This window comes from Sebastes fasciatus, chromosome 22 (genome assembly GCF_043250625.1).
Source record: "Sebastes fasciatus isolate fSebFas1 chromosome 22, fSebFas1.pri, whole genome shotgun sequence".
Classification (NCBI taxonomy): Eukaryota; Metazoa; Chordata; class Actinopteri; order Perciformes; family Sebastidae; genus Sebastes; species Sebastes fasciatus.
The window spans coordinates 3,860,955-3,888,072 of NC_133816.1; the positions used below are offsets into that span (position 1 = coordinate 3,860,955).

Below are 27,118 nucleotides of genomic sequence, written 5' to 3' on the forward strand. Positions count from 1 at the left end.
AAATGAATAATAATAATAAAAAAATTACATTTAGAAAAAAAGAGAAACAAAAGAAGGGCGTTTTGGGGAAATATATTTTTTCCACTCCTTCCAAATGTCCTCAAATTTAGTTTCCTGAAGCTTCATTGACAAAGTAATTATTTCCATTACAAATATTTTATAAATAACATACCAGTTCTCTAATGATGGGGTATCTGCTTTAAGCCATTTCTTAGTAATTGCTTTTCTAGCAGCTACACTCAATATTCCAAATAAGTATTTTGTTTTAATATTTGTAGATGTTGAAAGTAGAAGACTAAACAGGAGTTCGCCCCACTTAAAAACTATAATTTGTCTTTTTCAAGGCATGAATATCTTGTTAGACATAAAAACTTGTGAATCTTGAGCAGCATTAATGTGGAACTACTTGTGACGCTCCGAGGGGGACTCCTTACCGTGTTGCACTGAAACCGGAAGTTGTTGGTGCATCGCTGCAGAGAGAAGAAGAAGCCTTTAGCTGAATGAATGGGAGATGTTTCTGATGCACTGAGCTGTCTTTGCTCGCATCTGTACAAGATGGCATGAACCTTTGAGGTCATAACTCAACTCTAACGTCACCCTTAACGTCTTCCACGGTTTCCCGCCTCCGGTAAGTTGAGCTGTTTACTGTTCAAACAGATTGTCAGGCTGACACAGCCTAGCTAACTCTGGTTTATCATCCAGCATCAAGCATCAGCCGACCTTCTGAGGGATAACGTACACAAACCCGCACTCAGCTTCTACTAGACACTGAATGTGAACACATCCTGAACATCACAAGATCCTCAGTTACAATCATCGAGACACAAGTATCAGCTGATAAATGAAAGTAATGCTTTGTGACTATCAATGTCTCATATTGTCATCCTCTCAGGTGGTCAGGGTACCATGGCAACGAGGATGAAGCTGAAGCTGAAGACTGTGTTTGTGCTCTACTTCATGGTCTCCCTCATGGGCCTCGTCTATGCCCTGATGCAGCTTGGTAAGTGGTCACCACACACTCTCAATGGACCTTTATGGATGGACCCTGTCTCTCAGAGAATTGGTTTCAAAATACTGTTGCTGGTTTACAAAGCACTAAATGGTTTAAGGCCAAAATGCATTTCTGATCTTCTGCTATGTTGTGAACCATCCAGACCTCTCAGGTCATCTGGATCAGGTCTGCTTAGGACCATCTCCAACTCTGAGTTCTTTTAAATCAAAGATTAAAATGTTCCTGTTTGCTGCTGCTGCCTTTTATTAAACCAGATAATGATCTTATATACTGCACTAGAGCTTTTACTCTTGTGTGTTATATTCTATTTTAGCTTCTATCCTAGCTTTTATTTTTAGCTTGTTTTTATTTTCTAATCTTTAAAGTTTTTATAACTGTTTTAATTATGTCTTAATGTTCTTTTGCACTTTGTCGCAATGTTCTTGAATGTTAATGTAAAGCGCTATGAATTTCCCTGTTGCTGAAATGTGCTCTACAAATAAAGGTGTCTTGCCTTTTTCACAGTAGACAGTTTTTTGACTTGTCATAGTAGGGAAAGCACAGGTGAAAGTGATGTCTCCAGTGAGCCAGCAGGGCTGCCCCCTAAGTGGAATGCAGCCATCATTAATGTTATTAAACACACCTGTTTCCTACTACGACATGTCAACATGTCTGCTGTGAAAAAGGTCGATGAAGACTTGGATCCATCAGTATAATATGCTGCTTCCATGATAGATGGTTGGCTGATCTTAAAGTTGGGCAAGAGAGAAAATAAAACAAAGAAAGCAGTAATTATGTATCCATGTTGTACAGGCAGGAGAATCCATTTTTTTGCGTTTACTACTACACTGTCTTGTCTGTTGTGCCCCGAACACTTTGCAGGTCAGCGCTGCGACTGCGCAGAGCACGACGTGTCTAAAGATCGTATCATATCACGGCTGCGGGGGGAGCTGCATCGTCTTCAAGAGCAGATGAGGAAGTCGGAGGCGACCAAGCAACCACACAAACAGACAGCCATGACCACCATCTTTGTCATCACCCCGACATACGCAAGGTAGCCCAGGGAGGCCGCATTCCCGACCTCATTTCCTCCTCTTTTACTATCGATTTATCTTTTACACACAAACACACTTCCTCTGATTTATCCCCGTCCAGGCTGGTGCAGAAAGCCGAGCTGACCCGTCTGTCCCAGACCTTCCTCCATGTTCCTCAGCTCCACTGGATTGTGGTGGAGGACTCGCCGCACAAGACGCCACTGGTGACTGACCTCCTAGAGAAGAGTGGCCTGACCTACACGCACCTACACATGCCCACCGCCAAGGACCGCAAACTGCAAGAGGTGGGTAGAGACGTGGCGGCCATTTGTGGAGACAAAAATCACACCAGACCGTCTACATTTTTGTCCTCTTAAGTTTGCATCACTATTCTTCCTCATTTAAGTCTGAACAAAAGAGCGTTTTTAAACTTTCCGTCTGAATGCTCACTCTCCACCTCAGGGTGACCCCAGCTGGCTGAAGCCTCGTGGAGTCGAGCAGAGGAACGAGGGTCTACGGTGGCTCAGGGAGGACAGAAGGGCTCGGCCAGGAGGGGACAACCAGCAGGGGGTGGTTTACTTCGCTGACGACGATAACACATATAGCCTGCAGATATTTGAAGAGGTGGGTGCTGTTTTGATGATCCTCCGTTTGTTACCGATGTCTATAAAGTCTGCAGCTGAGGAAGTGTCTGTTTTTAAATGTGCCATGATTAAAGAAGAAGTTCCTCTTGTCTTGTGTCAGATGAGGAGTACCCAGCGAGTGTCGGTGTGGCCGGTGGGGCTGGTTGGAGGGATGAAATATGAGCGGCCCGTGGTTGAAGCAGGAAAGGTAGGTGCTTTTTTTTATCTTGTGGTTTGTCCACTGTGGAACTGAAGGAACGGGTCTAAGATGAATAATGCTGATGAGCCCATGTTTTGCTTCATTTTTAAAGGGCCAGTGTGTAACTATGTTTTCATTAGTGTATAATCACCTGAAACTAAGAATCGTAATGTTTTCGTTAGCTTAGAATGAGTCGTTTATATCTACATAGGGAGCTGGTCCTCTTCACACAGTCCGCCATGTTGCTCCGCCATGTTTCTACAGTAGCACAGAACGGACAAACCAAACACTGGCTCTAGAGAGACTCTCATGTTTTTACCTGAAGGCCACCATAGTTCTCTGACACGATTGTGAAACTGCGGTAAAGTGAGCCGCCGAGTGCAAAACCGTGGTACCGCCAGCTGTTGCTCCTAAAGTAGAGTTATTATGGTGAGGATGACCTCTGAGCGAGGTGAACGGCGTTACCATGGTTTTGCTCTCGGTGGCTCACGTTACCGCAGTCTTGGAAAGGGAGGAGTGAGCGGAGGGGTACTCAGGTGGTTGCAATCTGCAACCACACCACTAGATGACACCAAATCCTACACACTGTACCTTTTAAGAAAACCATTAATTTATTGGCAAAATTGCACACAGCAAATTAATTTGTGATTGACTCCTATGACTTTGCTGCTTTTGATGTCTTATCAGATCCACTTCAACTCAATTATTACCAATACAGAATACTGTATTTGTGTTTTTGATGATTCCTCTAAGGTGGTTCGCTTCCATACCGGCTGGCGCCCCAGTCGCCCCTTCCCGATGGACATGGCCGGCTTCGCCGTGTCCCTCAAGCTGGTCCTGGCCAATCCAGAGGCCTGTTTTGACGGAGAGGCACCAATGGGCTTCCTGGAGAGCAGCCTCCTTCAGGGACTGGTCACCATGGACGAACTGGAGCCTAAAGCGGACAACTGCTCTAAAGTACGAGTGTGTTATGTGTCTGTTAGAGAGATAATGAGAAAGATAGAGCGAGGGAGGACTTGAGAGCACGAGTGAGATATGTCTTTGATGTGCGTGTGTGTGTGTGTGTGTGTGTGGTAGGAAAGAAGAGCCTCACTGGTTGCTGTATATTTTTAAGCAAAATGTTGTGTTTGATTTTAAATCCGTTCATTGTGTGTGTTTTGTAGGTGCTGGTGTGGCACACACGGACAGAGAAACCCAAGATGAAGAGAGAGGAGGCTCTGCAGGCTCAGGGACTGGGTTCAGACCGTGCAGTGGAGGTCTGAGGAACACACACACACACACACTCGCGCACACACACACACACACATTGTAAAGGGTACTCTGCTGTTTAATGCTGCGTAATGTATCTCTGCGTTGTAAATACTGTAAAACAGAAACAAATATCTGTTAGAGGTCACATTTAAATTGATCTGGTCTGTTTGTGTCGGGTAGTAAATGTACGTGTGTGTGTGTATATATTGAGTGAGTGTGTTCGCTGTTCTAACAGTGTATGTTGGTGTATGTATCAGGGTTTTTTGTTTTTAGTGGGTTAGGTGTCTTTGTCCAGCAGTACAGTGGAGGAGGACTCTGGAGTTTAAACAATTGCCTGATGGGGGCGCCAGTTTAAAAAATTTTTAAAGAACCACAAACACATTTTTCCTTAAAGCTGGAGGAATGATGCATCTTATTACAGACTTAAATGATTAAATCCTGCAGTGTAACTCATTCCCGATTGGCATTCAGATATTTTTATGGCTGAGCTCCACCGGGTCGGGCTCCAGCCTCCTGTCTCTGTTTCCTCTGCTGGTTGGATCTGATCTGTAAACCAGCTTCATCAGTAACATTTTGACTGATTTCTGACTGGGATACATTTGCAACGGAGCACTTTATTCATGCATGGCTTCTAATTTTTGCGTGATTAGTGTCCGTAGGTCCGTATTCAGCCATATAGATGTGTTTTTTTTAATCATGTCAAAAAAACAACAAAAAAAACATCATCACCACCATCATAGGCATGATGATAATCTCTATACAACCTGTCTAATCAAAATGTCTGCATTTGCAATCAAGGTAGTAGTATTGTGGAGCAAAGGTGCATTTTTGATGATAAACCCTAGTCATAACATAAACAAAAGCCACATATTAATTAAGAAAATATGCCTTGTATTTATTATGCTCTCATACACATGTGTTGCACACACCAGTTGTGCAAGTCAGCAACACGGTGCTGCAACAACAAACACAGAGACGCAATGGATCCACACCCAGTTAGTGTTAAAGCTCAGAGCACAAATGCTGGTTTTCAATAATATTATCACAACAGCATTTTTATATGTATATTTCTAGTAATGCTTTTTAAAAACACAAGGAATCCATTTAGAAGTCCCGAATAAGGGAACGACACTACTGAAACTCATAGAAATCCCTTATGCAATAAACACGCCGTCCACTTTACATTTCCACACTCTGACAACAAGAAAAAGACTTGAATTTGCCTTTAATAGGCAGGAAATCCCTGGTACTTTACAATGTTTCAATAGTATATTTGAAAAAAAAAAATCAAATATAAGTTAATTATCTTTCACGAAATCCTCTAAAGTTGGAAGACTAGAGAGTAAAATGACATTATAGCTCCTCAGCTACTGTTGTATGATACTGTAAAAACAGCTAGTGCCTGCTTCGGTGTTATTAGTGCCTGTAAGTCAGTTCTCTACTGGTGTATTATATATTTATTACTGTAATATTGTTCCTTACATTGTACAATGTGATCATGTCTGTCCTTGGCCTTGAAAATAAACCTAGATAATGTAAAACCAAATAATGTATTTTGGTCTTTTTTTAAACTTCAGTGATTCGTGTTTATCTCTAAATCAGAGATGCACCGATCCGACTTTTTAAGTCCCGACACCGATAGCGATACCTGGGCTTTGGGTATCGGCCGATACAGAGTACCGATCCGATACCAGTGTTTAATTAATAAGCTGTGTGCCTCACTGTGTGGAAGTGACTGGGATCATTCCTTTATGTGTAACAACAATAACAGGCAACATCAGGCTTGACCTAAACGGTACTTTCCTAACTTTGTAAAACAAAATGTAACAAATAAACACAATTTTTAATTTTATTTATACAAATAATACAAAAATATACAATTTGTATTTATTATTAAAATAACAAATTGTGTACCAGCAACTTGGTAAAAAATCTTCAAAAATAACAGAATTTGTATTTATTATTAAAATAATAAATCATACACCAGTAACTTGGTAAAAAATCTTAAAAATTATCAGAATTTTTATTTATTATTAAAATAATAAATCGTACATCAGCAACTTTGTCAAAAATCCTCAAAATTAACAGGGATTACAATTCAAGTGTAAACCTTTTTAAACGGCAAAACGTTGTTCAAAATTTAAACAGGAATTCAAATTCCAGTATGTGATGTTTATAGTATATAAACATAGAATTAAATAGAATAGATCGGATCCATTGTCACCGCTACCCAATCCAGCTATTGGAGTCAGTATTGGCCCGGTATCGGTATCGGTATCGGTATCGGTGCATCCCTACTCTAAATAGTTTTTAACTTTGCTCTTTAACTGTTTGCAGGCAAAATGGAAGAAATAGTGGCGGTCCTATATTTACTAATCGTGTCAAACTTTTGCTGCTTACAGTTGGCTGTTGTTGTCTCTTCCACTTCTTTAAGGGTTTTGTCTTGCAACACATTTTGGATTCTGACCCCGACTAGTTTAAGAAACGCTGACTCAACGAAGAAGTTGCTGTCTCGCCTGCCTGTTTCATGTGATTTGAAAGGCAGCCAACATCACATCTGTTCTCCGAGTGTGTCAGGTAACAGTGTCACCCTTCACAGACTTGTCATACAGTACGTATACATCATCTGTGTCTGCCTATTTATGATCCCACCCACATCTCTAATTCTATGTTTTAGGTTCACCATCGAAGTCAATCATCCGACTACAGTGCCAAACATGCCACTGCTTGACTGTGACCATGGCAACCTGCCTCCAGCGTCCTCTACCGTCATCAATGATTACCCACGTGGGCGGGGATCACAAACCCAGCTGAGGCTTTTACAGGCCCGTGTGATTGACGGCTGTTCCACCCTCTCTGCAGGGAAGTCGGCTGCTCTGTGACCATATATGGAGGTGAGAGTGTACCTCACCACCCAACGCAGGCTCGCACAGGGCCTGTAAGATGAAGGTGCCCTTGGAGGTGAGTAAGAGGAACTGAAGTCATATAGACGCACAATGATTCACTCACAGACAAAAACACACACCTGTTGACTAGACCACCTGTGACACGAGAAAGTAGTTTCATTACTGTAACATTTAAACTATCGTCATCTCCTCTGTCACGCTTTCACCCTTAAATAACCCTGATATCACACTCCATTTAATGGTTGTTTTCCCGATGTTGGTGTGTCCACAGTGTGCATGTGTGTGCATGTACAAGGAGGTGTGAGTACGTCCTCAAGCTGACTTAAGAAAAACAGGGATGTATGTAATTACTCAACACACACACACACACACACACACAAACACACAGCTGAGCAGCTCCCACTCCCTGTCCCACCCAGACACAGTGTTTACCATCCAAACAGTAAGATAACATTCAATTCATTCCATCTATATATACGCATAGTTTCTTCGATTTTTAAAATCTCATAAATGTTATAAATTTCATCATTAAATTACGATTCATTATTAATAATTCCATGGACCAAAAGTAAGGTTTTAAAAAAGATTTATTCATGCCACTATTAAGCCACTTATGGATGGTTTGCGGAGTTATTTATTAATGGGTTATTAATGAGACAAGGCTCTTTTAAATTCGTCCAAAGTCCATTAAATGACATCTGACTAGTCAGATTGACAATTAAAGGCATTTTGTTTTGTAAAGTCGGGTTAAAGGTACTCACTTTCATTTGCTTAAAACTTCATGAGCATATTGATATGCCTTTTAAACTGAGAAAAAATATTTTAAGGCTTGGATCATTTAAAGGAACAGTGTGTAACATTTATGGGGATCTATTGGCAGAAATATCATATTAATAAGTATGTTTTTCTCTTGTGTATAATAACCTGAAAATATGAATCGTGTTTTCGTTAGCTTAGAATGAGCCGTTTAAATCTACATATGGAGCGGGTCCTCTTCACGGAGCCGGCCGCCATGTTTCTACAGTAGCCCAGAATGGACAAACCAAACACTGGTTCTAGAGAGAGACATTCACGTTTTTGCGTCGGCCACTGTAGTTCTCCTACACGCTTGGCACACGGGAGAAATTTCTGTTGGTTGCAATCTGCAACCTCAACATTAGATGCTGCCAAATCCTACACACTGTACCTTTAATTATTTGTTTCAGTAGGCCTAGATAAAGTCTTAACAAAAGGGAGTGCATTTTAGCAAAACATTTTTGGCAGATTTCATATGGAAATGTCATTATATTAGAACATAAGCAGCAGACGTTCTCCCCCATTAATAACTCCCTTAAAGGTACAGCGTGTAGCATTTAGGGGGATCAATTGGCAGAAACGGAATAATAATATGTGTTTCAAACAGCTACAGGTGGAAAACAGCCATCTGTAAGGACTTCATGTACAGTTATGTTATCACATTATTTGAATAAGTGAATGAATTGCAATTATTCCCACGTGTTATGAACTGTAGAAGTTGGTTTGTATGTTGAAGTTGAGGTCAAAGTGGAATTGAAAGTCACATTTCTGCTCTGCATGTTTATCTGGCAGCAGCTGAGGACGTTAATGGTTAATGATTGATAACTACTGATATCAGGATGTTTGCTCCTTGTGGTAGGATGCTTTATGAGCTGAAATATTTCAGCCAGTTTTTCACTCGGCCTGTATGAGTATGCACATGTAACTGACTTTAAATCACAACTTTATCTCCAAGTCAATGTGTGCTAAAGGATGTGAAGAAGAGGTGTGTGTGGTTAAGTAAAAAGAGTCAGAGAGAGACAAAGAGTCTTTGAGAGCGAGAGTGCTTTGCTGCATGTGTGTGTGTGTGTGTGTCCTTTTTTGCATGTGTGTGTGTGTTTGCTTTGGTGACGGCAGAGCTGCAGGTTGGAGCTGGGTGGGTGTGTGACGCTGTGTGTCGGGGGAGTATCCTGAGCTCCCGGCTCTCAGTCATTCACCTTCAGACTCAAACACAGTCATACACACAGGAGGTAGGGCTCACTGAGAGAGAGGAGACAGCAGCAAGAGACCAGGTAAGACTTGCATCTCTACATCTAAAAGTTTCTGCATTTTGCTTTTTGCACTATTACATTGTCTTTTCTTTTAAGATACATTTTCATGTGTCTATAAGTTACTTTATATATGAAATATAAGTCTCAGCTCTCGTTTATTCTAACAATAAATGGCAGAATGTTATATTCATTCTTTCAGTCCTGTTTGTCTCATTTTCTCATGCTTACTGCTCTCACTTTGTGTCATTTTGCTTCCTTATCACGTTCACCCTGTCACTCTGTTTCCTTTTTTATTTTCATCCTTTAAAAGTCACTGCATTTGCTTTCCTGCCAAGAGACAGATGAGAAGATTAATACTGCTCTTACGTCTGCACAGTAAATATAAAGCTTACAGCCAGCCGCCCGTTAGCATAGCTTAGCATAAAGACTGGAAACAAGGGGAAACAGCTAGCCTGGAGGAGTACAGGAAGTCACTGCTCCCAGCTGAAGCTGTGTTCACACTACGAGCGACACAGCAACAGGCTACAATTCATTTTCAATGATAGCCGGTGACGTGAAGTCACAAAACTGACGCCTGACTTTTTTCAGCGCTCTGATGATGCGGTGAAGCGTCAACCGATTAAATGTTTTTGTTTCACCCTGTTCTGTTTCGTCTAAAAAAATTACGTCGACCTAACTACGTCAACGAAAAAATCACAACCTGCTGTTTTTACACTTTTTTTGTTCAAATTAAAGAAATGACATTTAATTAGTTGGAGGTGCTGTCAGGCATATTTTTAAAAAATGGACAGAGCCAGGCTAGCTGTTTCCCCCCGTTTCCAGTCTTTATGCTAAGCTAAGCTAATTGGCTGTTGGTTGTAGCTTTAAATTTAAACAAATGTGAGAGTGGTATTGATCTTCTTATCTAACTCCCACCAAGAGAGTCAATAAGAGTATCTTCCAAATCGTCGAACTATTCCTCAAAGTGTGAACTGTCCTGACTTTTCTTTACAATAGGTGCCGTAGTTGTTATTTGCTAGAAGAAAAAAAAATATTTGGGCAAACTGTAATTGTAAATATGTTTCTCTTTTAATATGATTGTAGTCAAATGTAGTTACTGACAGGAATGATACAAAATGCACTCCAGTAGAGCAGCATTTGTGCGGTCTTGTTGAAGGTTGGATTGTAAAAGATTTAAAGGCTAATTACCACAGAATTAAACTACACTGCTTTCTATGCTTTTCACATCTAGCGACAACCAAATCAGTGATGTCACAGAATGTGTTTTGACCTCGGTGGATGATGGAAAATAACCTGCTGTGACACCGATAATATCCTCTCTCTCATATGTGAATTTGATCCTGTGGCCTTTTTAACATTACTGAGAAGGAGAACGAGAGAGAGTCAACATGAAGTCATTGATTTTTGGCTGCTGTACAGCGGCCAACTGGTTGAATTAGTGTCAAAGTCTGAGCCTGTGTGCGCATGTGTGTGTGTTTGCCTTCGGTTGTAAGAACATTGTGTCTTTAGCTGTGATCAACACGACCCTGATAACGCTGACCACACACACACACACACACACACACACACACACACACACACACACACACACACACACACACACACACACACACACACACACACACACACGACTGGTGCAAAACTCCAAAGCCTTTTTTTGTTTCATAAACATCTTGCGGTGGATTGCGAGGCAGATACTAAATATAGTTCAGTGCATACCATTCACAGCGTTTACATGGATAAAACATGGAACATGACAGTCACACAGACCCATGACACTGACATTATCTTCCATCTATGATCTCATCTCATGGCATTTTCTCTCCGCATTTCTCTATCGTCCGTCACCTTTCCTGAACTTTGGCTAACATGATCCTGTTGGAGCTACTATGGAATGATTAGGAGTTTGTGTGCAAAAGAAGGAGACCCAAAGAGTGAGGGTGAGGGTTATGTAACGGCATTAACCTCTAATCTCTTTTGCCCACTATGTTTCAGAGGTGAAGCAGGAAAACAAAAAGAGTGAAAGAAAAACAAAAGAGAAAAGATGGCAATTGGCAAGAACTCCAGGAAAAGCTCCGCACGGAGCTCCATCCGGGCCCCAAAGTTTCTGGACAAATCCAGCGGCTTCTACGGTCGCCTTGATGAGCCCGAGGCTGTTGGAGACGGAGAGGAAGTGAGGGGAAAAGAAGTAGAGGAGAGGTGGAACGGGATGGAGGATAGCATCGGAGAGGGGGGAGTCGCGAGCAGCCCGAGCCCGAGTGTGGTGCACGTTTCTGGGGCAGGAGAAAGGGAAGAAGTCGAGGCGTTTGACCTCAACGAAGGGATGATGGAAGACGACGGGGAGACTCTCCTCCAGAGGAAACCCAGCCGCCGCAGCAGCAGGTGGAGAAGAAGCTCCAGGAGGAAGCAGAAGGAGGGGAGAGCCGTGGAGGACGCGGCCCGGGATGAGAGGCCCGGCCTGGGCACGGAGAGTCCGGTTGAGCCGCCCGTCCTGGAGGTGACGATCGAGGTGGAGATGGAGAAGGTGAAGAAGATGGAGGGAGAGAATGGGAAGGAGCTCGTTCACTTCGCGATTCGGGAGGAGGCGGACGACCAGGTCCTCATCAGAGACAAGAAGAGGGGGAGAGAAGAAGAGGAGGAGGAGGGAGAGGAGGAGAGGAGGATGAAGAGGGAGCAGGAGGAGGGGATGAAGGAGGTGAAGAGGAACACGGTGAAGAATTACCGCAAGGTGAGAGCAAAGCGAGAGCCTTGTTTGTTATTAGCAAAAGAGAACTTTTATGAGCTTTCTGTAGCTCACATTTACATATTCAGCTTCACATCACGTGGTTAAACTTTAATCCCCCCCAAGGTTACATAACGGAGAGTTAGTGGAACAGAGGGGTAAAGTTCTCCCTCATCATCCTCCACGTACTGCACACTGGGCTATTAATCACCATGGAAACTATCACCTTAATAATAGACTGCCAGCAGGGTCAAGGTACAGCAGCCATCGGTGCATGTCACCAACTCATTAGGTAACTTCCTCTGATGGGAGTTTTCCTCTACGTCACATTTAACGACATGAAACTAATGAAGCTTTTAGCTGTACGCTACACGTCCCCTCACCTGATTCATGTGTTCCCAACCATTTTCTGCTTCCTTTTAAGCACAGACGTGACATTCCTGTGCCTCTCATATCGCGTCCTTTGATCAGTGGAACGAAGTATGGCAGCGTCGACCCGCCTACTAGACCCACACCATAAAAACATTCCACTGCTGTTAACCAATCAGCTCCACCCTCAGGCCTCTGTGTGTCTGCACACTATTAGCTTTATGTATAAGAATGCATAGAATACCAGCACTGTATATAATGACGATTCCTGTTGCTGTTTTATCTCCATCAGTGCTGGTTGAATAGTCTTGAATGGCATAAAATCACCAGTCGCTATAGCAACAGGCTTAAAGAAGTGGATCCCAACCAGGAAGTCCATATTAGGTTGTTTTTTTTCTGTTTTTGCTTGTGATACACAGGAGAATTAAAAATTCAGAACAGGATTAGAATATATTTATATTTCAAATATAACTAAACGTTTCGAGAGCAGCAACAACAGCAAATCACTATATAAACTCAATAATATCTTACTGGAAACTAATCTATAATGTCAATACCATAAATAATATTCCTCAGTGCGGTTTATAAAGAATGAAGTACACAGACAGTCAGTATCGGTCATTCATCCTGAGCAGCACACTGCAGGTCAGCTGAACGTGCACAAACCCTCTACGGGGAAGCAAACAATTCAAGAAATATTGAGATTAAAATTTCTAATAATAAATAAATATGAATAATTAGTTAGTTGGGTTTAGGCTGATAAGTTTGTTCAAAGAAATCCACAACTGCTGAGAAAATCAACATAAGTAACAAAAGTCTAACTAAAATAAAAGTCTCAGAACTGATTCTTTATTTCCTCTATAATTAGTACTAAACTACAAAGTTGTTTCTAGAAAACCTCCAAGAAATTAGAGAACATTATTAGGAAAATATAGACCCATAAAGTAAAGTGTTACAGATAAAACAGAAAGGATCAAAATGATAACAGGAAAGACTCCAAATCACCACGCCAACAGCATCCTAACACACTCAACTATGATTGTGGTACGAGCATAAACATAATTATCATGTAGTCATGCTCAGGTCAGCCTTATTGCTATATTTCAGACCATGCATCTGGATATGGATTACTAACCTTTCACCCTCTTGTTCCCATCAGGCCTTGGACCGAGCCTTTCGTCGCGGCTGGGAGGCCTTCATCACCAACCTCTACAGCGTCACGCTCGCACCTGTGACATCATCCTCACCGCCGCCTTCTTCTTCTTCACCTTCGTCGAAGAAGAAACAGCAGCACAGCGCTGTGTTGGCTGAGTTTCGGTAGAGCCGGAGAACGACACGGACAATAAAATATAATATTATCAATTTGTTCAAATCGTGATTATGCACCGTGTTTTGATGCGACAATACTGCCTGAATGACGTTCAGCCTTCAGTGGTGACCTTTACCACATTAGGCCTCAGAAACATGAATCAGTTATAATCAGTTAATCACTCATTATAAAGTTTACTGCCTTGACTCATCATGGTGCACGTTAGTTTGCACACAGACTGCAGGGATTCAGCTTAGCTGGTGGTTTTACAGTGAAGTCGTTGGGACTGGCTTGAGTGGAAAAGCCCAGTTTTTATGCGACTGAGTTCAGCTGCTTCTAGTTTCCTTCTACTATGCTGCCAATTTCAGATTACATCTTAACATCTTAGCTCCCTACATTCGCTCCACTGTTAAGAGCTTGGAGCACTTTGCATCCTTTGGTTTAGCACTATGAAGCTACTAAAATGTTGATGTGCAACCAAAAGGAATGGAAATTTTCAAGCTCATGAGTGATTAGTGGACTTCACATTTCTGTATGTTAATCAGTGCCATTTATTGCTGTCTGACGGCTAATCAGTAATAAGAGGAGGGCGAACACACACACGGCTAATCAGTATTTAGACATTGTGATGATGATTAACACACACATTTGTATGTTAATATTTGTGGAGAAATGACCAATGTTAACGCATCTAAACAGAGAGTTTCCCATCTGTGTGTGTGTGTGTGTACAGAAATACACAGCTTGACTTCCTCACTGTGTTCTGGTGAAGGTTATATAACCTGAAGGGACAGGGCAGGAGAGTGAGAGAGGGAGCGAGAAAGAGAAACATATTTTTTTATAGCCTGGTTATAATTGAGAATGTCTTTTGATTGTTACCATTGCAGCTGCACATCACTTTCGTTATAGACGTTTTAGGAGCCTTAAACATCACTCATTGGCACTTTAAAGGTCAAAATGGTGTTAAAGAACTAACTCAGTGCATGCGTTCGACATGCGACTGGAGACAAGAGGACATCATATAAGTGATTCAGGAGATTTTTCAATGTATTAATGTAATGTTTACAATAGACCTGCTGTAATTTCCTGTTATCCACTATGTATCTGATTTTTTATATCACCTCAAGTGTACTCCTGCAGACCAGACTGAATAGGTGGGAGAACTTGTCGTGGTTGTATATAATAAATATGTTCATTTTTATGAAAAATCTTTTTGTATCCTAATCAAAGCTTCTGAAGTCATGAACCATAACAAGAAGCACTTTTCTGAGTAAATAAAGATTTAATTTATTGTACCGGTTGTATTTTCATTTGTCAGGATGAACACAGTGTGAATGGATCTGTCTGGGTTTGAAGTTGCTAATGTCAGAGTCATTGTTATTATACTGCATGGATGAATCAGAATGAATGAGATATAAAACACAGCATCACATCATCATGTCATAGCAACTGTTGCCATGACAGTACAGCCAGCATCAAAAAGTGGCCAATGACTCAAATCAAGATGAACTTTGATAAAGTATGTATGTAAATATATAGTTAACCATATACTGTACATATAGCAATAAACAGTGGTGGAAGAAGTACTCAGATACTTTACTTAAGTAAAAGTAGAAATACCACAGTCTATAAATACTCCATTACAAGTAAAAGTCCTGATTTCAAAATGTTACTTAAGTAAAAGTACGTATTATCAGCAAATACTTTAGTACTTAAAATGTACTCGAGTCCTCATTCCATTATAAAATGTTATATTACTCTGATTTTATTATTAACAAATACATGCAAGAACATTTGAATGTTGTAGTTCATCAATGTGAAGCCTATTTTAGATACTTTGTATACTACTCTGTAGATTAGTAGTAGTACTACATCAAATTCTAAAAGTATATCATATGTATTTTTTTGTTAAAAGTAATTAGCAATTATAAGTGTCAAATACATGTAGTGGAGTAAAAAGTACAATATTTCCTGCTGAAATGTAGTGGAGTAGAAGTATAAAGTAGCATGAAATGGAAATACTCAAGTAAAGTACAAGTATATCAAAAGTACTCATTCTGCAGTGTTATATCTTTAAAAAATATTATATTATTCTGTTTTATATCACTTACAAATAAATGCAAGAACATTTGAATATTGTAGTTCGTCAATGTAGATTAGTAGTAAAGTACTATCATATAGGTATATCATGTTTTTTTTCTGTTAAAAGTAACTATAAGTGTCAAATACATGTAGTGGAGTAAAAAGTACAATGTAACATAAAATGGAAATCCTCAAGTAAAGTACAAGTACAGTAGTTGAGTAAATGTACTTTGTTATATTACACCACTGGCAATAAAAAGATCCAAAGTGACTGTGTGTGTACATGTTTGTGTTAATTTTATAAACATATAGATATATATTTATGTTCATGTTTTTTGCCATTTATTTAAAAAAATACAATACAGAGAAGAAGCAACTTAATGACTTGTGATAAGATGTGATCATTTTTGCACAACAGAAATGGAAAAAAGGAGTCAATATTCTTGATAATATTATTTTAATTTGAACTTATTTTAATACTAACATGAATAAATGGTAAATGGAGAAGACAATGTTGAGCATCTGGTGGTCTATTAGTAGTTTTGGTGTCTTTACTACCACCATGTGGAAATGAAAACCTTTCTAAACCGGAAATGACGTAGTAACATAAACTCTGTACTTTATTTTGTTCTTCGGCTGTAAACTTGAAGCCCTCCGTCTACAAACGGTGACCATGAGTTCATCATATATTAAACTGTTTTATTTGTCACGTTTAATTTTTACAAAGCTAAAAGTAGCTCCCGGAAAGGCCAGAGCCGGTTTTCCCGGTTAAAGTTTACCGGATGGGAGGAGGGAGGAGGGAGGAGTCCTTCACGCCGGACATAAAAGCCCGACGGACCGGTTTCATCGTTCACTTCCTTCTCTCATCTATCCGAGGTAAGAGCAGCACATGGCCTGCTAGCACTCATTTAGCTTCAAACTTCATTACATATTCATTATAGTAGATAACAATGGCAATATACTGTTTTGATGCGTCTGCAATGGAGGTTTATCCTTTTAAACCCATTTACAAGCTGGAGTGGTGTTTTTAGTCAGCAGCTATCTGTGCAGCAGCGACCAGAGCTGCATCAATCCTCAACCATCCGGCTCTAAAACACACTCATCTCATCTGATTATCTTTATTAATATGAACTATGACATGTTTTCTAAATGTTGCAACCAGCATTTAGTGAAAAACAACACATTTAACTCGTGTTAGACTCTGATAGAAATGGTAGCTACTCCTCTGCAGTGGCTGCTGATAGTGTCTCTCAATGATGATAATTACACAGACCTGTACTGAATGACTGTGACTGCACTTAATTATTCTGATGTGAGACACGTTTTACTCATTTTCACCACCTCATGGAGTCGGTCACGTGTTAGCCTGTTAGCTACATCCTGCTAAACCAACACTTTCTCTGTCTTCTAGATGATGAAGAAAGCTCCAGAAACTACCTGCTGCAAAGGTAACCTCCTTCACACCACGTGGCTCATTCACTGCATGCTTTAGCATCAAATGTGCATTAAATTGATAAATGGCATGACATAACATGGAGCCTCGTGCTACAGTGATGTTCTGTTTGAACTCTCTCACTGAAAATCTTTTGAGGAAACTTTATCAAACTCTGAGTAGCATGAAATCTGTCTTAAAGTGTGCACACGTGAAGTCAACTCAAAACCCATGATTCTTTTTTTGGGTTTCAGGTGTGACGGGTTTGGTGACACTCTCTCCCAAGAGGTAATTATAACATTTTATGGTGTTCAGACTATTGTTTCAGGTATTTTTTTTTTTTTTTATCTGTAACCTGCTGTCATAGAACAGCCATTAATAATCGATTGGCTGTTAAGGAGCTCGGTGCTGCAGTGATGATCCACAACTCTCTCTTACCGAATCAGACTTTGAAGAAACTCCTTTACCAGATTCTGAGTAGCATATGAGCTTCACCTAACGTACTATAAAACACCTTTTGTTGTTTTGGTATTTAATGGCAGCAAATACGATTTATGATAACAATAAATTACAAGTCCCCACCTAAATCTAAACTCTTTTCTTTCAGATGTTCAAGGCCGATCAAAGATGAAGAACAAGAACGAAGGACTTCGGTAGGTGAACTAGACTGAAACTAAAAGAGAAATTCACAAGGGCCATAATTGATGAGTTTTCAAATAGACAAGCATATGCCTGATATTTGTGATGCTAGATTATTAATCTGATCAGCCCTTAAAAATACAGAAGCTTAGATTTATCCCTCAGTTTGTGACTGACTTGCTGATTTTCTTTTAGGTTGGTCTTCAATGTCCACTCACTGAACTCTTCAAAGCAGCTTGAAAGTCCACAGAGGTGAGTAAATGATGAGGTTTTAAGAGTTTATTCAGCAGTGGGGTATACATGTGATGATTACAATTAATGACAAGCATATGCCTGACTATAGTGATGTCACCTTCAATCTGATTACCCTTACTAAATCTAATAAAACGTTTAGTTCTTGCACAGGGGATTCACACTGTTTCTCTGCTAGGTTGGAGTTTGACAAGAAGTTTCAGAAGAGATGCCACATGGACTCAACATGTAAGTATTTATGGGAGTTTGATTAGATAAACGCCTCCTGCAGTGACTCTGGAATGTTAATTTGAGAGGAAGCTTTTTGATGTTTGAAAGGATGAAATGGGGTAACACCCATCAAACACCTGGACGACTAATGTCACATGGCAATTTGTCACCAAAGCCCTGATCAAACATTTGAATCTTTATATGCCACAATAGAGGTTATTGTTGAACTCCACTAAAGTGCCAATTTCTCTTCCAGAGCCTTGAGTGGATTCTTGAAGAGGATTGACATCTCATGGTAATTTATTTCCCCTCAACTCATTATTCTAATGTACATGTTCTTTCATAATGCAGTTCCAATGATGATGAACTTAGCTCACTTTGAACCGATGTGAAACGACACGAACAACTGAGCAACTGCATTCAATTTTCAACTTCTGTTCCAGTTTAACTGGATTGTATTTTGACGGTTTCTTTGTCTTCTGCCTGCAGGTGACTCATTGGCCACTTCAGCAGCATGTTTGCAGTTCCAGTCAAAGGTAAGATGTCAATACTATAAAGACTCAGTACCAATAGTCCTTATTCACAGACCTGCTGAAAATGATGAGATATATTTGGAATCTCGTTCGTCTGAATTGCTGTTGAGAAATCAGATATCTGACATCAGTGAAGGTCGACAATGACTAGAATAAAACTTAAACCATTTTGTGCTCAGACCTAACGTATGATGTATTGTCTGTTACAGGTAGCTGGCTTTGGAAGATGCTGCCATCTTGTCAACAACAGTGTCTGCACAGGTGAGTGAGCTCTTAAGACATTTAGTCATCAGTAATGTCGATGTTGTGGTAACGCTCAATACATAGTCAAGAAATTTTAGTCTAGGTTAGAAATGTCAGTTTCCTTCGTGATGACACCCGCACATGTCTTACGCCTTGGTTCAATGCCAGAACCTGAAAAGGTGGACCCACTGGCGTTACCTTGGCAATAAGGGGAAGACCTGTTGGGGTTACCAACAGTCTGAATGGAAACTAACTGAACATAGATGAGACAAAATAATATTTAAGAGGACACCTGCTAGTGATCATGGAGTTTTAGAAGATGAACCAACACATTGTAGTGCCAGAATTTAATGTTATGATTTGACACTTTAAGCACCACCTGTAGTGTTTGTGTGCTCTAACAAAACTTCCTTGTCTTCCCCCATTAGGACCGAGCTGCCTGTCGCACTACCCATCTGGAAGCAAGTTGACCAAGGTATATTGTCTGAACCTCGACCACCACAGTAACATTACCATTGTAGAGTGTGGAAGGATGACATAATGGACCCAGTCCTCCCAGCACCAGACCTTCCAAACCATACCCTTTTCAGACTCCCTGTTGGCCCGATAAGACACTGAGAACCCTGAACATCAGGTGTAAAGTGATCTTCGGCTCCCTGAAGGGCTCTGATGGTTTGGACGGTTTGTTGCCTGGATTAATTGACTGATAAAAACTACTGATCACATTCCCAAACAGTCAGTCCGCGCACCAGTAGGCAGGTAAACGGTTAATCTGATTTTCTTTTTTAGATTGTCAACGCTGAATGGAGGACATGGTCGTCAGAGTTGGTCCTCACAATTGCCAGAGTTGAGGTAGGCATCTTGACAAGTACAGTGCTGTGTTCTTTCAGTTCCAAGTAGACGTGATGAGTTACTTATTACCGCCCCAGTCTGAGAATTCATGACTGATTGGTTTTCCCTCTGATCACACGTAAATCAAAAATACCAGTCACATCAATCAAACTTGATTTACTAACCCTCGTTACCTGTTGCAGGTTTGGTGACGCCGTCTCTGGAGTGTGGGACAGCAGAGACATGTGGGACTGCTCCCATGCAGCATGATGTCATCTCTTGCTCTCATGCTCACTGTTGGACTGTGTTGGTGAGTATTAGAACAACATAGTGAATTGGAGTTGTTGAAGTTTCTATATACTTGAATCTCTAATTAAATACTACAAGTAGAAATGATGAGTTTCTTATTACCGCCCCAGTCTGAGAATTCATGACTGATTGGTTTTCCCTCTGATCACGCGTACATAAAGTTTTCATTTCCAAAGATTCAAGGTAGATGAGTGTTTAAAAAGCTTGGCCCATTAAACTAAATCTTTGTTTATGTTACTCGTTTAGGTTTGGCAGCATGAAGTCTTCACATGGTCTTGTGCTCACCGTCGGCCTGTATTGGTGAGTATTAGAACAACGATGTGTTGATGGGTTTTAATGTACTTTATCGCCTATTAAATGTGTAAATTCTTCAAGTAGAAGTGATGAGTTTCTTATTACCGCCCCAGTCTGAGAATTCATGACTGATTGGTTTACCCTCTGATCACAAGACTTGAATGCTTTAGTGTCTTATTGTATTGGGTGCACATTTTTATGGTGTGTTTATGATCTTTTCAGAGTCCAGCTGGATCGGCTGCTGCTGCTTTGGAGCTTTTATGGTAAGAATTTAAGCGTAACTTTTATTTTTTATAATCTAGAAGTGATGAGTTACTTATTACCGCCCCAGTCTGAAGATTCATGACTGATTGGTACCCCTCTGATCAAAATTAGTTTTCAATGATAATGTTCAGGTTGTTGCCACCTCAGCCTAAGATTTTGTCTTCCTTTGCAGAACTCGGGTGCCAAAGATCCATCAACCATCTGATGCTGCAAACTTTCCCTAAAGCTCTAAAGGATGCTTCAGAAAACATGTTTCCAGATTCATAATGTAACCTATGTACTTCCAGAGAACTGGAAAATTTCAAATGCATCAGTTAAAAATAAAATACAATACTTTTTTCTGTACAGTATATTTTGTGTGGTCTTGTACTGTTGAGTACCCAGGATGCAAGAAAGGGAAAATGTGGGGTTGAACAAAAAATGGCAGTGTAAACTTAATGTTATGCAATTAATAATACAGAGCTGCCACTAATGGTCATCAGATTTTCTCGGTCTATATAACAAGTGGGGGAAAGTGTTTTCGTTCAGAACAGTAAAACTAAAATAACTTGCAAAATTGTAAGGAAATACAAATTCTTAGTCTATTGACTGACCATTGCAGTGCTAAAAGTCAAAGGACCTTGTCAATAGTCTAAAAACAAGGGTTAGATCAATTGCTTTAGTTTGATGACAGGTGGGACATGTTTGTCATGTAACCTACAGAAGAGATTTGTTTTCAAAACTTCAGTGGAACAAAGTTTGTAGCTTAAGAGTTGGTCTACAGTCACAAAGGGACACTTTATGCAAATTGGAGCAAACTGGCATTCAGATTAAAGTAATCCAGAAATCAATGACTCCCTTGTGAAGTTGGGGACAAAATACACTGGCTAAAAATAAGCTTTACATAAAACCTGTTTTGGCACTGTACTGCTGAAATAATATGGTGTAAACTGCTTTGAGTTTGAGGTATTGAAAGCTGGATTTCAATAGTGACGCAGTGATCTTAATTCAAGAAGCATTTATTTATTAGAGAAGACATTGGAGTGAAGCACAAACCACCAGCTGACAATCTGGTGTAGTATGAAGTACGAACGTGGGAGTTAACGGCAAGAAGGTTCATGTCAGTCATTACATTGCATTCTGTAATATCTGAATCAACTGTCTCAACATTAACTAAAAAGAAATATAAACCAGAGTGTGATTTCTTGTAACCATGGATACAGACGGCACCCGTGTCTTGTGACCCAACAGCAGCTGAAGGAACAAAAAAACTTGTTGAGCTCCATTTGATCTCCGTAGTCCAGTAATGAGCCTGGAGTTGTGAGAGAGGCTACACACGCACTCAGTCAGTGGTGAAGATCCTGGCAGCGATATCGTCTAATAGCCAGTCCACTCCAGTTAACAAGTTCTCTCCTGTTACTGCGCTGCAGCCGATGATACACCAGTGATGACTTTTGATCTCATCCAGAGCCAGCGCCTGCAAGAAAATGCGTTGTGATGTGCAATTTCTAGATAATTCAAGTTTAATCTGATATGAAGAATTTAAAGCAGCAATAGTGAAAATAAAAATTGTAATCAGAAATGTTACCAGGGTTCCCACAGATTCTTGAGGCAAATCAATCTTTCAAAAGTCTTAAAAATGGTAAGACATGGAGTAGGATTTTATGAATAGTTTTTTTTTAACAAGATCCTGACCGTGTACTGTCTTTCAGAAGCTGTAGCAGGTTCAGTTTTTAGAGCTACAGTGTAGGTCTGGAAGGAGGTTAAATAACACGCTAAAGTTTGGCGAGGAAAAAACTGTCATAGCCCTCTTCAAAGGGGTCCCTTGACCTCTGACCTCAAGATACGTGAATGAAAATGGGTTCTATGGGTACCCACGAGTCTCCTCTTTACAGACATGCCCACTTTATGATAATCACATGCAGTATAAACGTGTTATTGTCTCCTATTCAAAAATGGTGTATTTGAATATTTCTGCATACTGGGGTCCCTGAACAGTCTTGGAATTACATAAATTGGGTATCACTGTAAAGCTGAGACTCCCTAATTGAATTCATATGTGATGAGGTTGGTCCCCATAGTAGCCATTTCATTATATTGAGACCATTTTTTTAAATTTGACATTACTGTATAAAATGAAACAATATTCATGAATGAATGAATATCTACATACAGAGTGGGTCTTCTTCACTGAGCTGGCCGCCATGTTTCTACAGTAGCCCAGAATGGACCAAGCAAACACTGGCCCTAGAGAGGGCCATTGGTATTCGTTTTGCGTCGGAAACACAGTAATTCTACACACTTGGCACGATGGAGAAATTTCGGTTGGCTCCAATCTGCAACCCCACCGCTAGATGCCGCCAAATCCTACACACTGCACCTTTAATCTGTAGGAACCCTGATTACTGGAAAAAAAGTAATATCAGGGTAAGGTGGGAGTTTAACTCACCTCTCGTATTGCCTCTTTTGACAGGGCTCCTGGTAAGTCCTGTTTGTTGGCGAACACCAGCAGCGTTGCACCAGCTAACCTCTGCATGGAAGAAAGGACACAGTCAACTATAGAGATCGATATAATAATGATACAGTAATTAAACCACACCATAAATGTCAGCTTCAAACAGCGCAAGAATATAAAGATGGATCTTTACTGTTATCCCTCACTGTCTCTGTGTGGCTGGCTCCAAAATGTGGGGACAGATTAGAACAAATCCACACATGGTATTGTGCTCCAAAATAAAAGATCTGCAATTAAACACTAAATATAGCATGTGCCCTATAACTCCAGTGTGTGTGTGTGTGTGTGTGTGTGTTTGTGTTTACCTCCTCCAGCAGCAGTGAACTGAGCTCCTGCCTGCAGTCCTCCAGTCGGAGTCTGTCCGCGCTGTCCACCACCCACACCAGCCCGTCTGTGCTCTCAAAGTAGTTCCTCCAGTAGGAGCGCAGTGACTTCTGACCCCCTACATCCCAAATATTCAATTTAAACCTAGAAAACAGAGAGGGCGAGAGAGAGAGAGGGGAGAACATGAGGAATGTGGAGGAAGACTGGAAAAATATATCCTTATAATGGATCCTGGCTCGAAAAAATACATGAATGCCTTAATGTGGAAAAATAGGGAGTTCAATAAGAAGAGGATGTGAAAATAACGTAACTCTTAATTTGTAGGTTTACATGTTTTCTTTGTTGCTTATTGAGGTTTGATTCAGTTGGCTGTAGGGGATATTTGTCTTTATAACTGGGTTACAATGTGTGTAAATCAAGTAATGCAATGAAGTTCACACATGACAAGCAGTTTGTAAATGCAGGTTTAACAGTTTCTATATAAATGTAACAACATCCACATGTTTTTGATGGATATTGCACAAACTTTCGAATTAGGGCTGTGATAATAACACATTAACGCAACTTGTGATTTTTAGTTTGTAGTGGGCTCATTTTGAAGCTAGACAGGCTCTCAGGAGAGACTTTGCATGTTGTCCTTTCATTAGACTTAAAGCACTGAGACGATTGTCCCTTTTGAAAACCGTTTTTGAAAACGGAAAATAGGGGTTTCATTTTCCTCCATTTGGATACATGGATGAAAAAATTTGCCAGCAGTATCAGATCGTTCAATATCAAGTCACTCTTAATGTCCTTCATGTTAATACCAAACACAATATTTTCTCTTGTGAGAGGAGCAAGTAGTTGGATTTTGGTTGACAGCCAGTCCTGCAAATCTTCCCACAATGCCGCAGAATAAATACAGTGGTAAACCAGATGATCAGTAGTTTCAAGCTCAGTCTCAAAAGTTGCAGTTATTGTGATCAACATTAAATCTCAGTCTTAGCAATTCATTGGATGGATAAATATTAGACATTATTTTGAAATGGACTTCTTTTGTCTTGGGGCTTACAGGGTAAGTGATGTATTTGGATCTCCATTTCAAGTGAAATGTTCAGGTGTGTTAATAAATGAGTGGACGGCGGCACAACACGGTTGTTTGACCGTTAATCAACCCGTAAAACATTCTCATGTCGTCCTTGAAATGTGGTTATTGACAGAAAGTGATTTAAGATAAAGATAAGAATGAATATAGCCAGTAACACATGCTGTGAATGAGTCTTTGTGTGTATATGTTGTTACCCTCGGTGCTCCAGTGTTTTGATGTTGAAGCCCAGCGTTGGAGAGATGGTGCTGACGTCTTCTCCATTAAACTTCTTCAGGATGGTCGTCTTCCCCGCGTTGTCCAGACCTCTACACCAACCAGGTTAAAGAGAAACTCTCTCAAACACACACATACACAGTTATAATTATAAATGACCTTCGAATTAACTTCAAACATTTTTTTACTTTATTATTGTTATTATTTACTTATTTATCTCACTTATTATTTTAAGTGTTGGTAATATTATTGTTATTGATATTATTATCATGACATCATCATTATTATTATTCATATTATTAATATATATGTGTATGTGTATATACTGTATTATATATATATTTTACTCATTTATTGTCTTTTTGGTTTGTTTTTGTTCCCCCTATGCTCTATACACAAAAGGAAGGATATCTGTATGTGTGTGTGTAGATATGTGTGCATGTGTACAATATATGTGTTTAAGAGTAGATATACGTCATATATGACCATCTAGCCTCATTCAATGCCAAACACACACCTATTATCCACATCACACACATACACACATTCTTCAACCTGCTTTTATCCCCTCGTGTTGTTTTTGTTTTTGTACTTTGTTATTCGTCTTTCTCTGTATAATATATTTTGGTCTTTTTGTATATATGTCCCTGCACATGTCTTCACTTGTTTTGTAATCACTTTATCACACAATAAAAAAAAGAAGAAGCAACTCTCCCTCTCACACCTCACTATTACATATCCCAGTTAACTACATTAATGAAGGCTTAACTGTGTGTCATTCAGCCCGTTGTTGTTGTGAGCTAACAGACAGGGTTTAATAGCTAGCTCATGTTAGCATGATACAGCACAAAGAGGGCAAAACAAACCCCACAAGCACACCACCGTGATCCTGTTTTATCCTGTGTTATCTACCCATACACGGATATAAATCACATCAAATGCTCATGTTATTGACACAGATCCAGTTAAGATACACGCATGCTGCTGAGCCTCCAGCTAATCTAGTAAAACCTCTACAGACAGTCAGGATACAACATCAGCAGTCTCATCTCCCGCTCCTTCTGCTTCATCTTCTTCAATATCGTCAGCAAACCCATGGCGACGGTGTCCCAGTTGTAATGAATAGCTTGCTTTTACTGATTTATAGTGTTGTATGAAAGATATTTAGCATCCTATGAGAAGCGTTGCGAACCAGGAAGAAGCTGTAGTTCTAGTCCCGCCCCCACGCAGCCACTGATTGGACTGTTTGGTAAAGAGCGAACGCTGATTGGTTGTTGGAGACGTTCGAAGCTTGTTGATTGGTCGGTGAATATTCTAAGGTGTGATGGTGCTGTAGAGGCGCTGTTTGCATTGTGTGAGGTGGCGCCCCCGTGTGTCTGTTGAGGGGATTACATATATAAATATTAAGCAATCCGGGAATGTTCTGCCTGTCAAAACTTGTTTCCAAAAATATTAAATCTTTCTATTTGCACGACAATTTAATACATATTACACTGACATTACATAACTTTTAATAGTCTCTTCTGCACTATATTCACTTTTTTTTAATACTCGTGTATCACAGCTGTTACCCTGCACTATATTCACTTTTAACAGTTTTCTTCATCTCCTTGTATTTTTATATCTGTTGTATTTTTTTTTGTACTTTGTACTTTGCACTACTAACTTTTTTACTGCCTTTTTTACTAACATGTTTTGCACTATGGAACTTTGATGCTGGAAACTTGAATTTTCTATCTATCTATCTATCTATCTATCTATCTATCTATCTATCTATCTACCTACCTACCTACATCTATCTATCTATCTATCTATCTATCTATCTATCTATCTATCTATCTATCTATCTACCTACCTATCTATCTATCTATCTATCTATCTATCTATCTATCTATCTATCTATCTATCTATCTACCTATCTACCTACCTATCTATCTATCTATCTATCTATCTATCTATCTATCTATCTATCTATCTATCTATCTATCTATCTATCTATCCATCCATCCATCCATCCATCCATCTGATCTGATTCTGATTCTGATGTATACACACATTATGTAACTATGTATTCCTTCTTAATAAGAAATGTATTTCTTCCTTTAGCTTTCTATTATATTTCCTATTTTTTTTGTTTAGATTATATTCTAATTTCAATATTTTTGAATATGTGCTTTTATATTTGATATATGTGTGAATCCTTGAATACACGGAGAATACAATAATGCCATCAAAGAGAAAACATTCATACATTCAGGCAAGAGAGTGTGAAAAGTTCACTCTTCACCGTGGAAAGAGTAGTTTGACAAATCAATATCAACACAAGGTTTTTTCCGGAGCAAAACTTATAAGGTACAGTTGAAAGCTCCAGAAAAAAATTATAATAAGTAGATTTTGTGTTTTTTTATTTGGATTATTTAATTAAATTTGGGCAATATGTTTCAGCATATTGAAGGCTGGTT

The 27,118-nt window shown here is 39.8% G+C and overlaps 3 protein-coding genes, 1 long non-coding RNA gene and 7 other non-coding genes across 13 annotated transcripts; 10 read left to right on the forward strand and 1 right to left on the reverse strand.

The window, feature by feature from the left end:
• The first annotated feature begins 431 nt into the window (after nt 1-431).
• On the forward strand, nt 432-5,640 carry b3gat3 (beta-1,3-glucuronyltransferase 3 (glucuronosyltransferase I)). Of its 2 annotated transcripts, none has more exons than XM_074624417.1 (8): nt 432-628; nt 901-1,000; nt 1,874-2,045; nt 2,147-2,330; nt 2,488-2,649; nt 2,770-2,856; nt 3,601-3,804; nt 4,011-5,640. In XM_074624417.1, exons 2-8 carry the CDS (start codon nt 907-909, stop codon nt 4,107-4,109), a joined length of 1,002 nt encoding a protein of 333 aa, XP_074480518.1. In that variant the 5' UTR covers nt 432-628; nt 901-906; the 3' UTR covers nt 4,110-5,640. The 2 variants fall into 2 exon arrangements, with proteins under 2 accessions (XP_074480518.1, XP_074480517.1); XM_074624416.1 differs by having other exon boundaries at nt 433-628; nt 893-1,000.
• A 1,320-nt stretch (nt 5,641-6,960) lies between these two features.
• On the forward strand, nt 6,961-14,744 carry LOC141761148 (uncharacterized). Of its 2 annotated transcripts, none has more exons than XM_074624421.1 (3): nt 6,961-7,059; nt 11,045-11,777; nt 13,300-14,744. In XM_074624421.1, the coding sequence occupies exons 2-3, from the start codon at nt 11,094-11,096 to the stop codon at nt 13,459-13,461; spliced, it is 846 nt and encodes a 281-aa protein (XP_074480522.1). In that variant the 5' UTR covers nt 6,961-7,059; nt 11,045-11,093; the 3' UTR covers nt 13,462-14,744. The 2 variants fall into 2 exon arrangements, with proteins under 2 accessions (XP_074480522.1, XP_074480521.1); XM_074624420.1 differs by lacking the exon at nt 6,961-7,059 and adding an exon at nt 8,902-9,070.
• Nucleotides 14,745-16,313: 1,569 nt separating this feature from the next.
• On the forward strand, nt 16,314-20,888 carry LOC141760385 (uncharacterized). The gene is made up of 14 exons (XR_012592343.1): nt 16,314-16,407; nt 16,943-16,979; nt 17,218-17,251; nt 17,571-17,620; nt 17,798-17,854; nt 18,033-18,082; nt 18,321-18,359; nt 18,554-18,600; nt 18,807-18,858; nt 19,269-19,315; nt 19,630-19,692; nt 19,875-19,981; nt 20,497-20,537; nt 20,711-20,888. It is a non-coding gene; the product is annotated as an uncharacterized LOC141760385 (long non-coding RNA).
• Nucleotides 18,416-18,479, forward strand: LOC141761422 (small nucleolar RNA SNORD29). Its single transcript, XR_012592566.1, has one exon. It is a non-coding gene; the product is annotated as a small nucleolar RNA SNORD29 (small nucleolar RNA).
• LOC141761423 (small nucleolar RNA SNORD30) lies at nt 18,658-18,727 on the forward strand. Its single transcript, XR_012592567.1, has one exon. It is a non-coding gene; the product is annotated as a small nucleolar RNA SNORD30 (small nucleolar RNA).
• LOC141761429 (small nucleolar RNA SNORD22) lies at nt 18,961-19,087 on the forward strand. The gene has a single exon (XR_012592573.1). It is a non-coding gene; the product is annotated as a small nucleolar RNA SNORD22 (small nucleolar RNA).
• LOC141761428 (small nucleolar RNA SNORD31) lies at nt 19,735-19,810 on the forward strand. Its single transcript, XR_012592572.1, has one exon. It is a non-coding gene; the product is annotated as a small nucleolar RNA SNORD31 (small nucleolar RNA).
• On the forward strand, nt 20,056-20,131 carry LOC141761427 (small nucleolar RNA SNORD31). Its single transcript, XR_012592571.1, has one exon. It is a non-coding gene; the product is annotated as a small nucleolar RNA SNORD31 (small nucleolar RNA).
• On the forward strand, nt 20,353-20,428 carry LOC141761426 (small nucleolar RNA SNORD31). The gene has a single exon (XR_012592570.1). It is a non-coding gene; the product is annotated as a small nucleolar RNA SNORD31 (small nucleolar RNA).
• LOC141761425 (small nucleolar RNA SNORD31) lies at nt 20,572-20,645 on the forward strand. Its single transcript, XR_012592569.1, has one exon. It is a non-coding gene; the product is annotated as a small nucleolar RNA SNORD31 (small nucleolar RNA).
• Nucleotides 20,889-21,524: 636 nt separating the features above from the next.
• arl2 (ADP-ribosylation factor-like 2) lies at nt 21,525-25,882 on the reverse strand. The gene is made up of 5 exons (XM_074623107.1): nt 25,689-25,882; nt 24,638-24,748; nt 23,338-23,500; nt 22,967-23,047; nt 21,525-21,994 (listed from the first exon to the last, which is right to left on the reverse strand). The coding sequence occupies exons 1-5, from the start codon at nt 25,751-25,753 to the stop codon at nt 21,860-21,862; spliced, it is 555 nt and encodes a 184-aa protein (XP_074479208.1). The 5' UTR covers nt 25,754-25,882; the 3' UTR covers nt 21,525-21,859.
• Between the last annotated feature and the right edge of the window lie 1,236 nt (nt 25,883-27,118).

Coding starts and splice junctions, on each gene's coding strand:
- arl2 (XM_074623107.1), bottom strand. CDS start 25,753: ATGGGTTTGCTGACGATATTGAAGAAGATGAAGCAGAAGGAGCGGGAG. Junction 24,749..25,688: donor GAGATGAGACTGCTGATGTT/GTATCCTGACTG, acceptor TGGTTGGTGTAG/AGGTCTGGACAACGCGGGGA. Junction 21,995..22,966: donor CAAAAGAGGCAATACGAGAG/GTGAGTTAAACT, acceptor ATTTTCTTGCAG/GCGCTGGCTCTGGATGAGAT.
- b3gat3 (XM_074624417.1), top strand. CDS start 907: ATGGCAACGAGGATGAAGCTGAAGCTGAAGACTGTGTTTGTGCTCTAC. Junction 2,331..2,487: donor AGGACCGCAAACTGCAAGAG/GTGGGTAGAGAC, acceptor TCTCCACCTCAG/GGTGACCCCAGCTGGCTGAA. Junction 3,805..4,010: donor AAGCGGACAACTGCTCTAAA/GTACGAGTGTGT, acceptor TGTGTTTTGTAG/GTGCTGGTGTGGCACACACG.
- LOC141761148 (XM_074624421.1), top strand. CDS start 11,094: ATGGCAATTGGCAAGAACTCCAGGAAAAGCTCCGCACGGAGCTCCATC. Junction 11,778..13,299: donor CGGTGAAGAATTACCGCAAG/GTGAGAGCAAAG, acceptor TGTTCCCATCAG/GCCTTGGACCGAGCCTTTCG.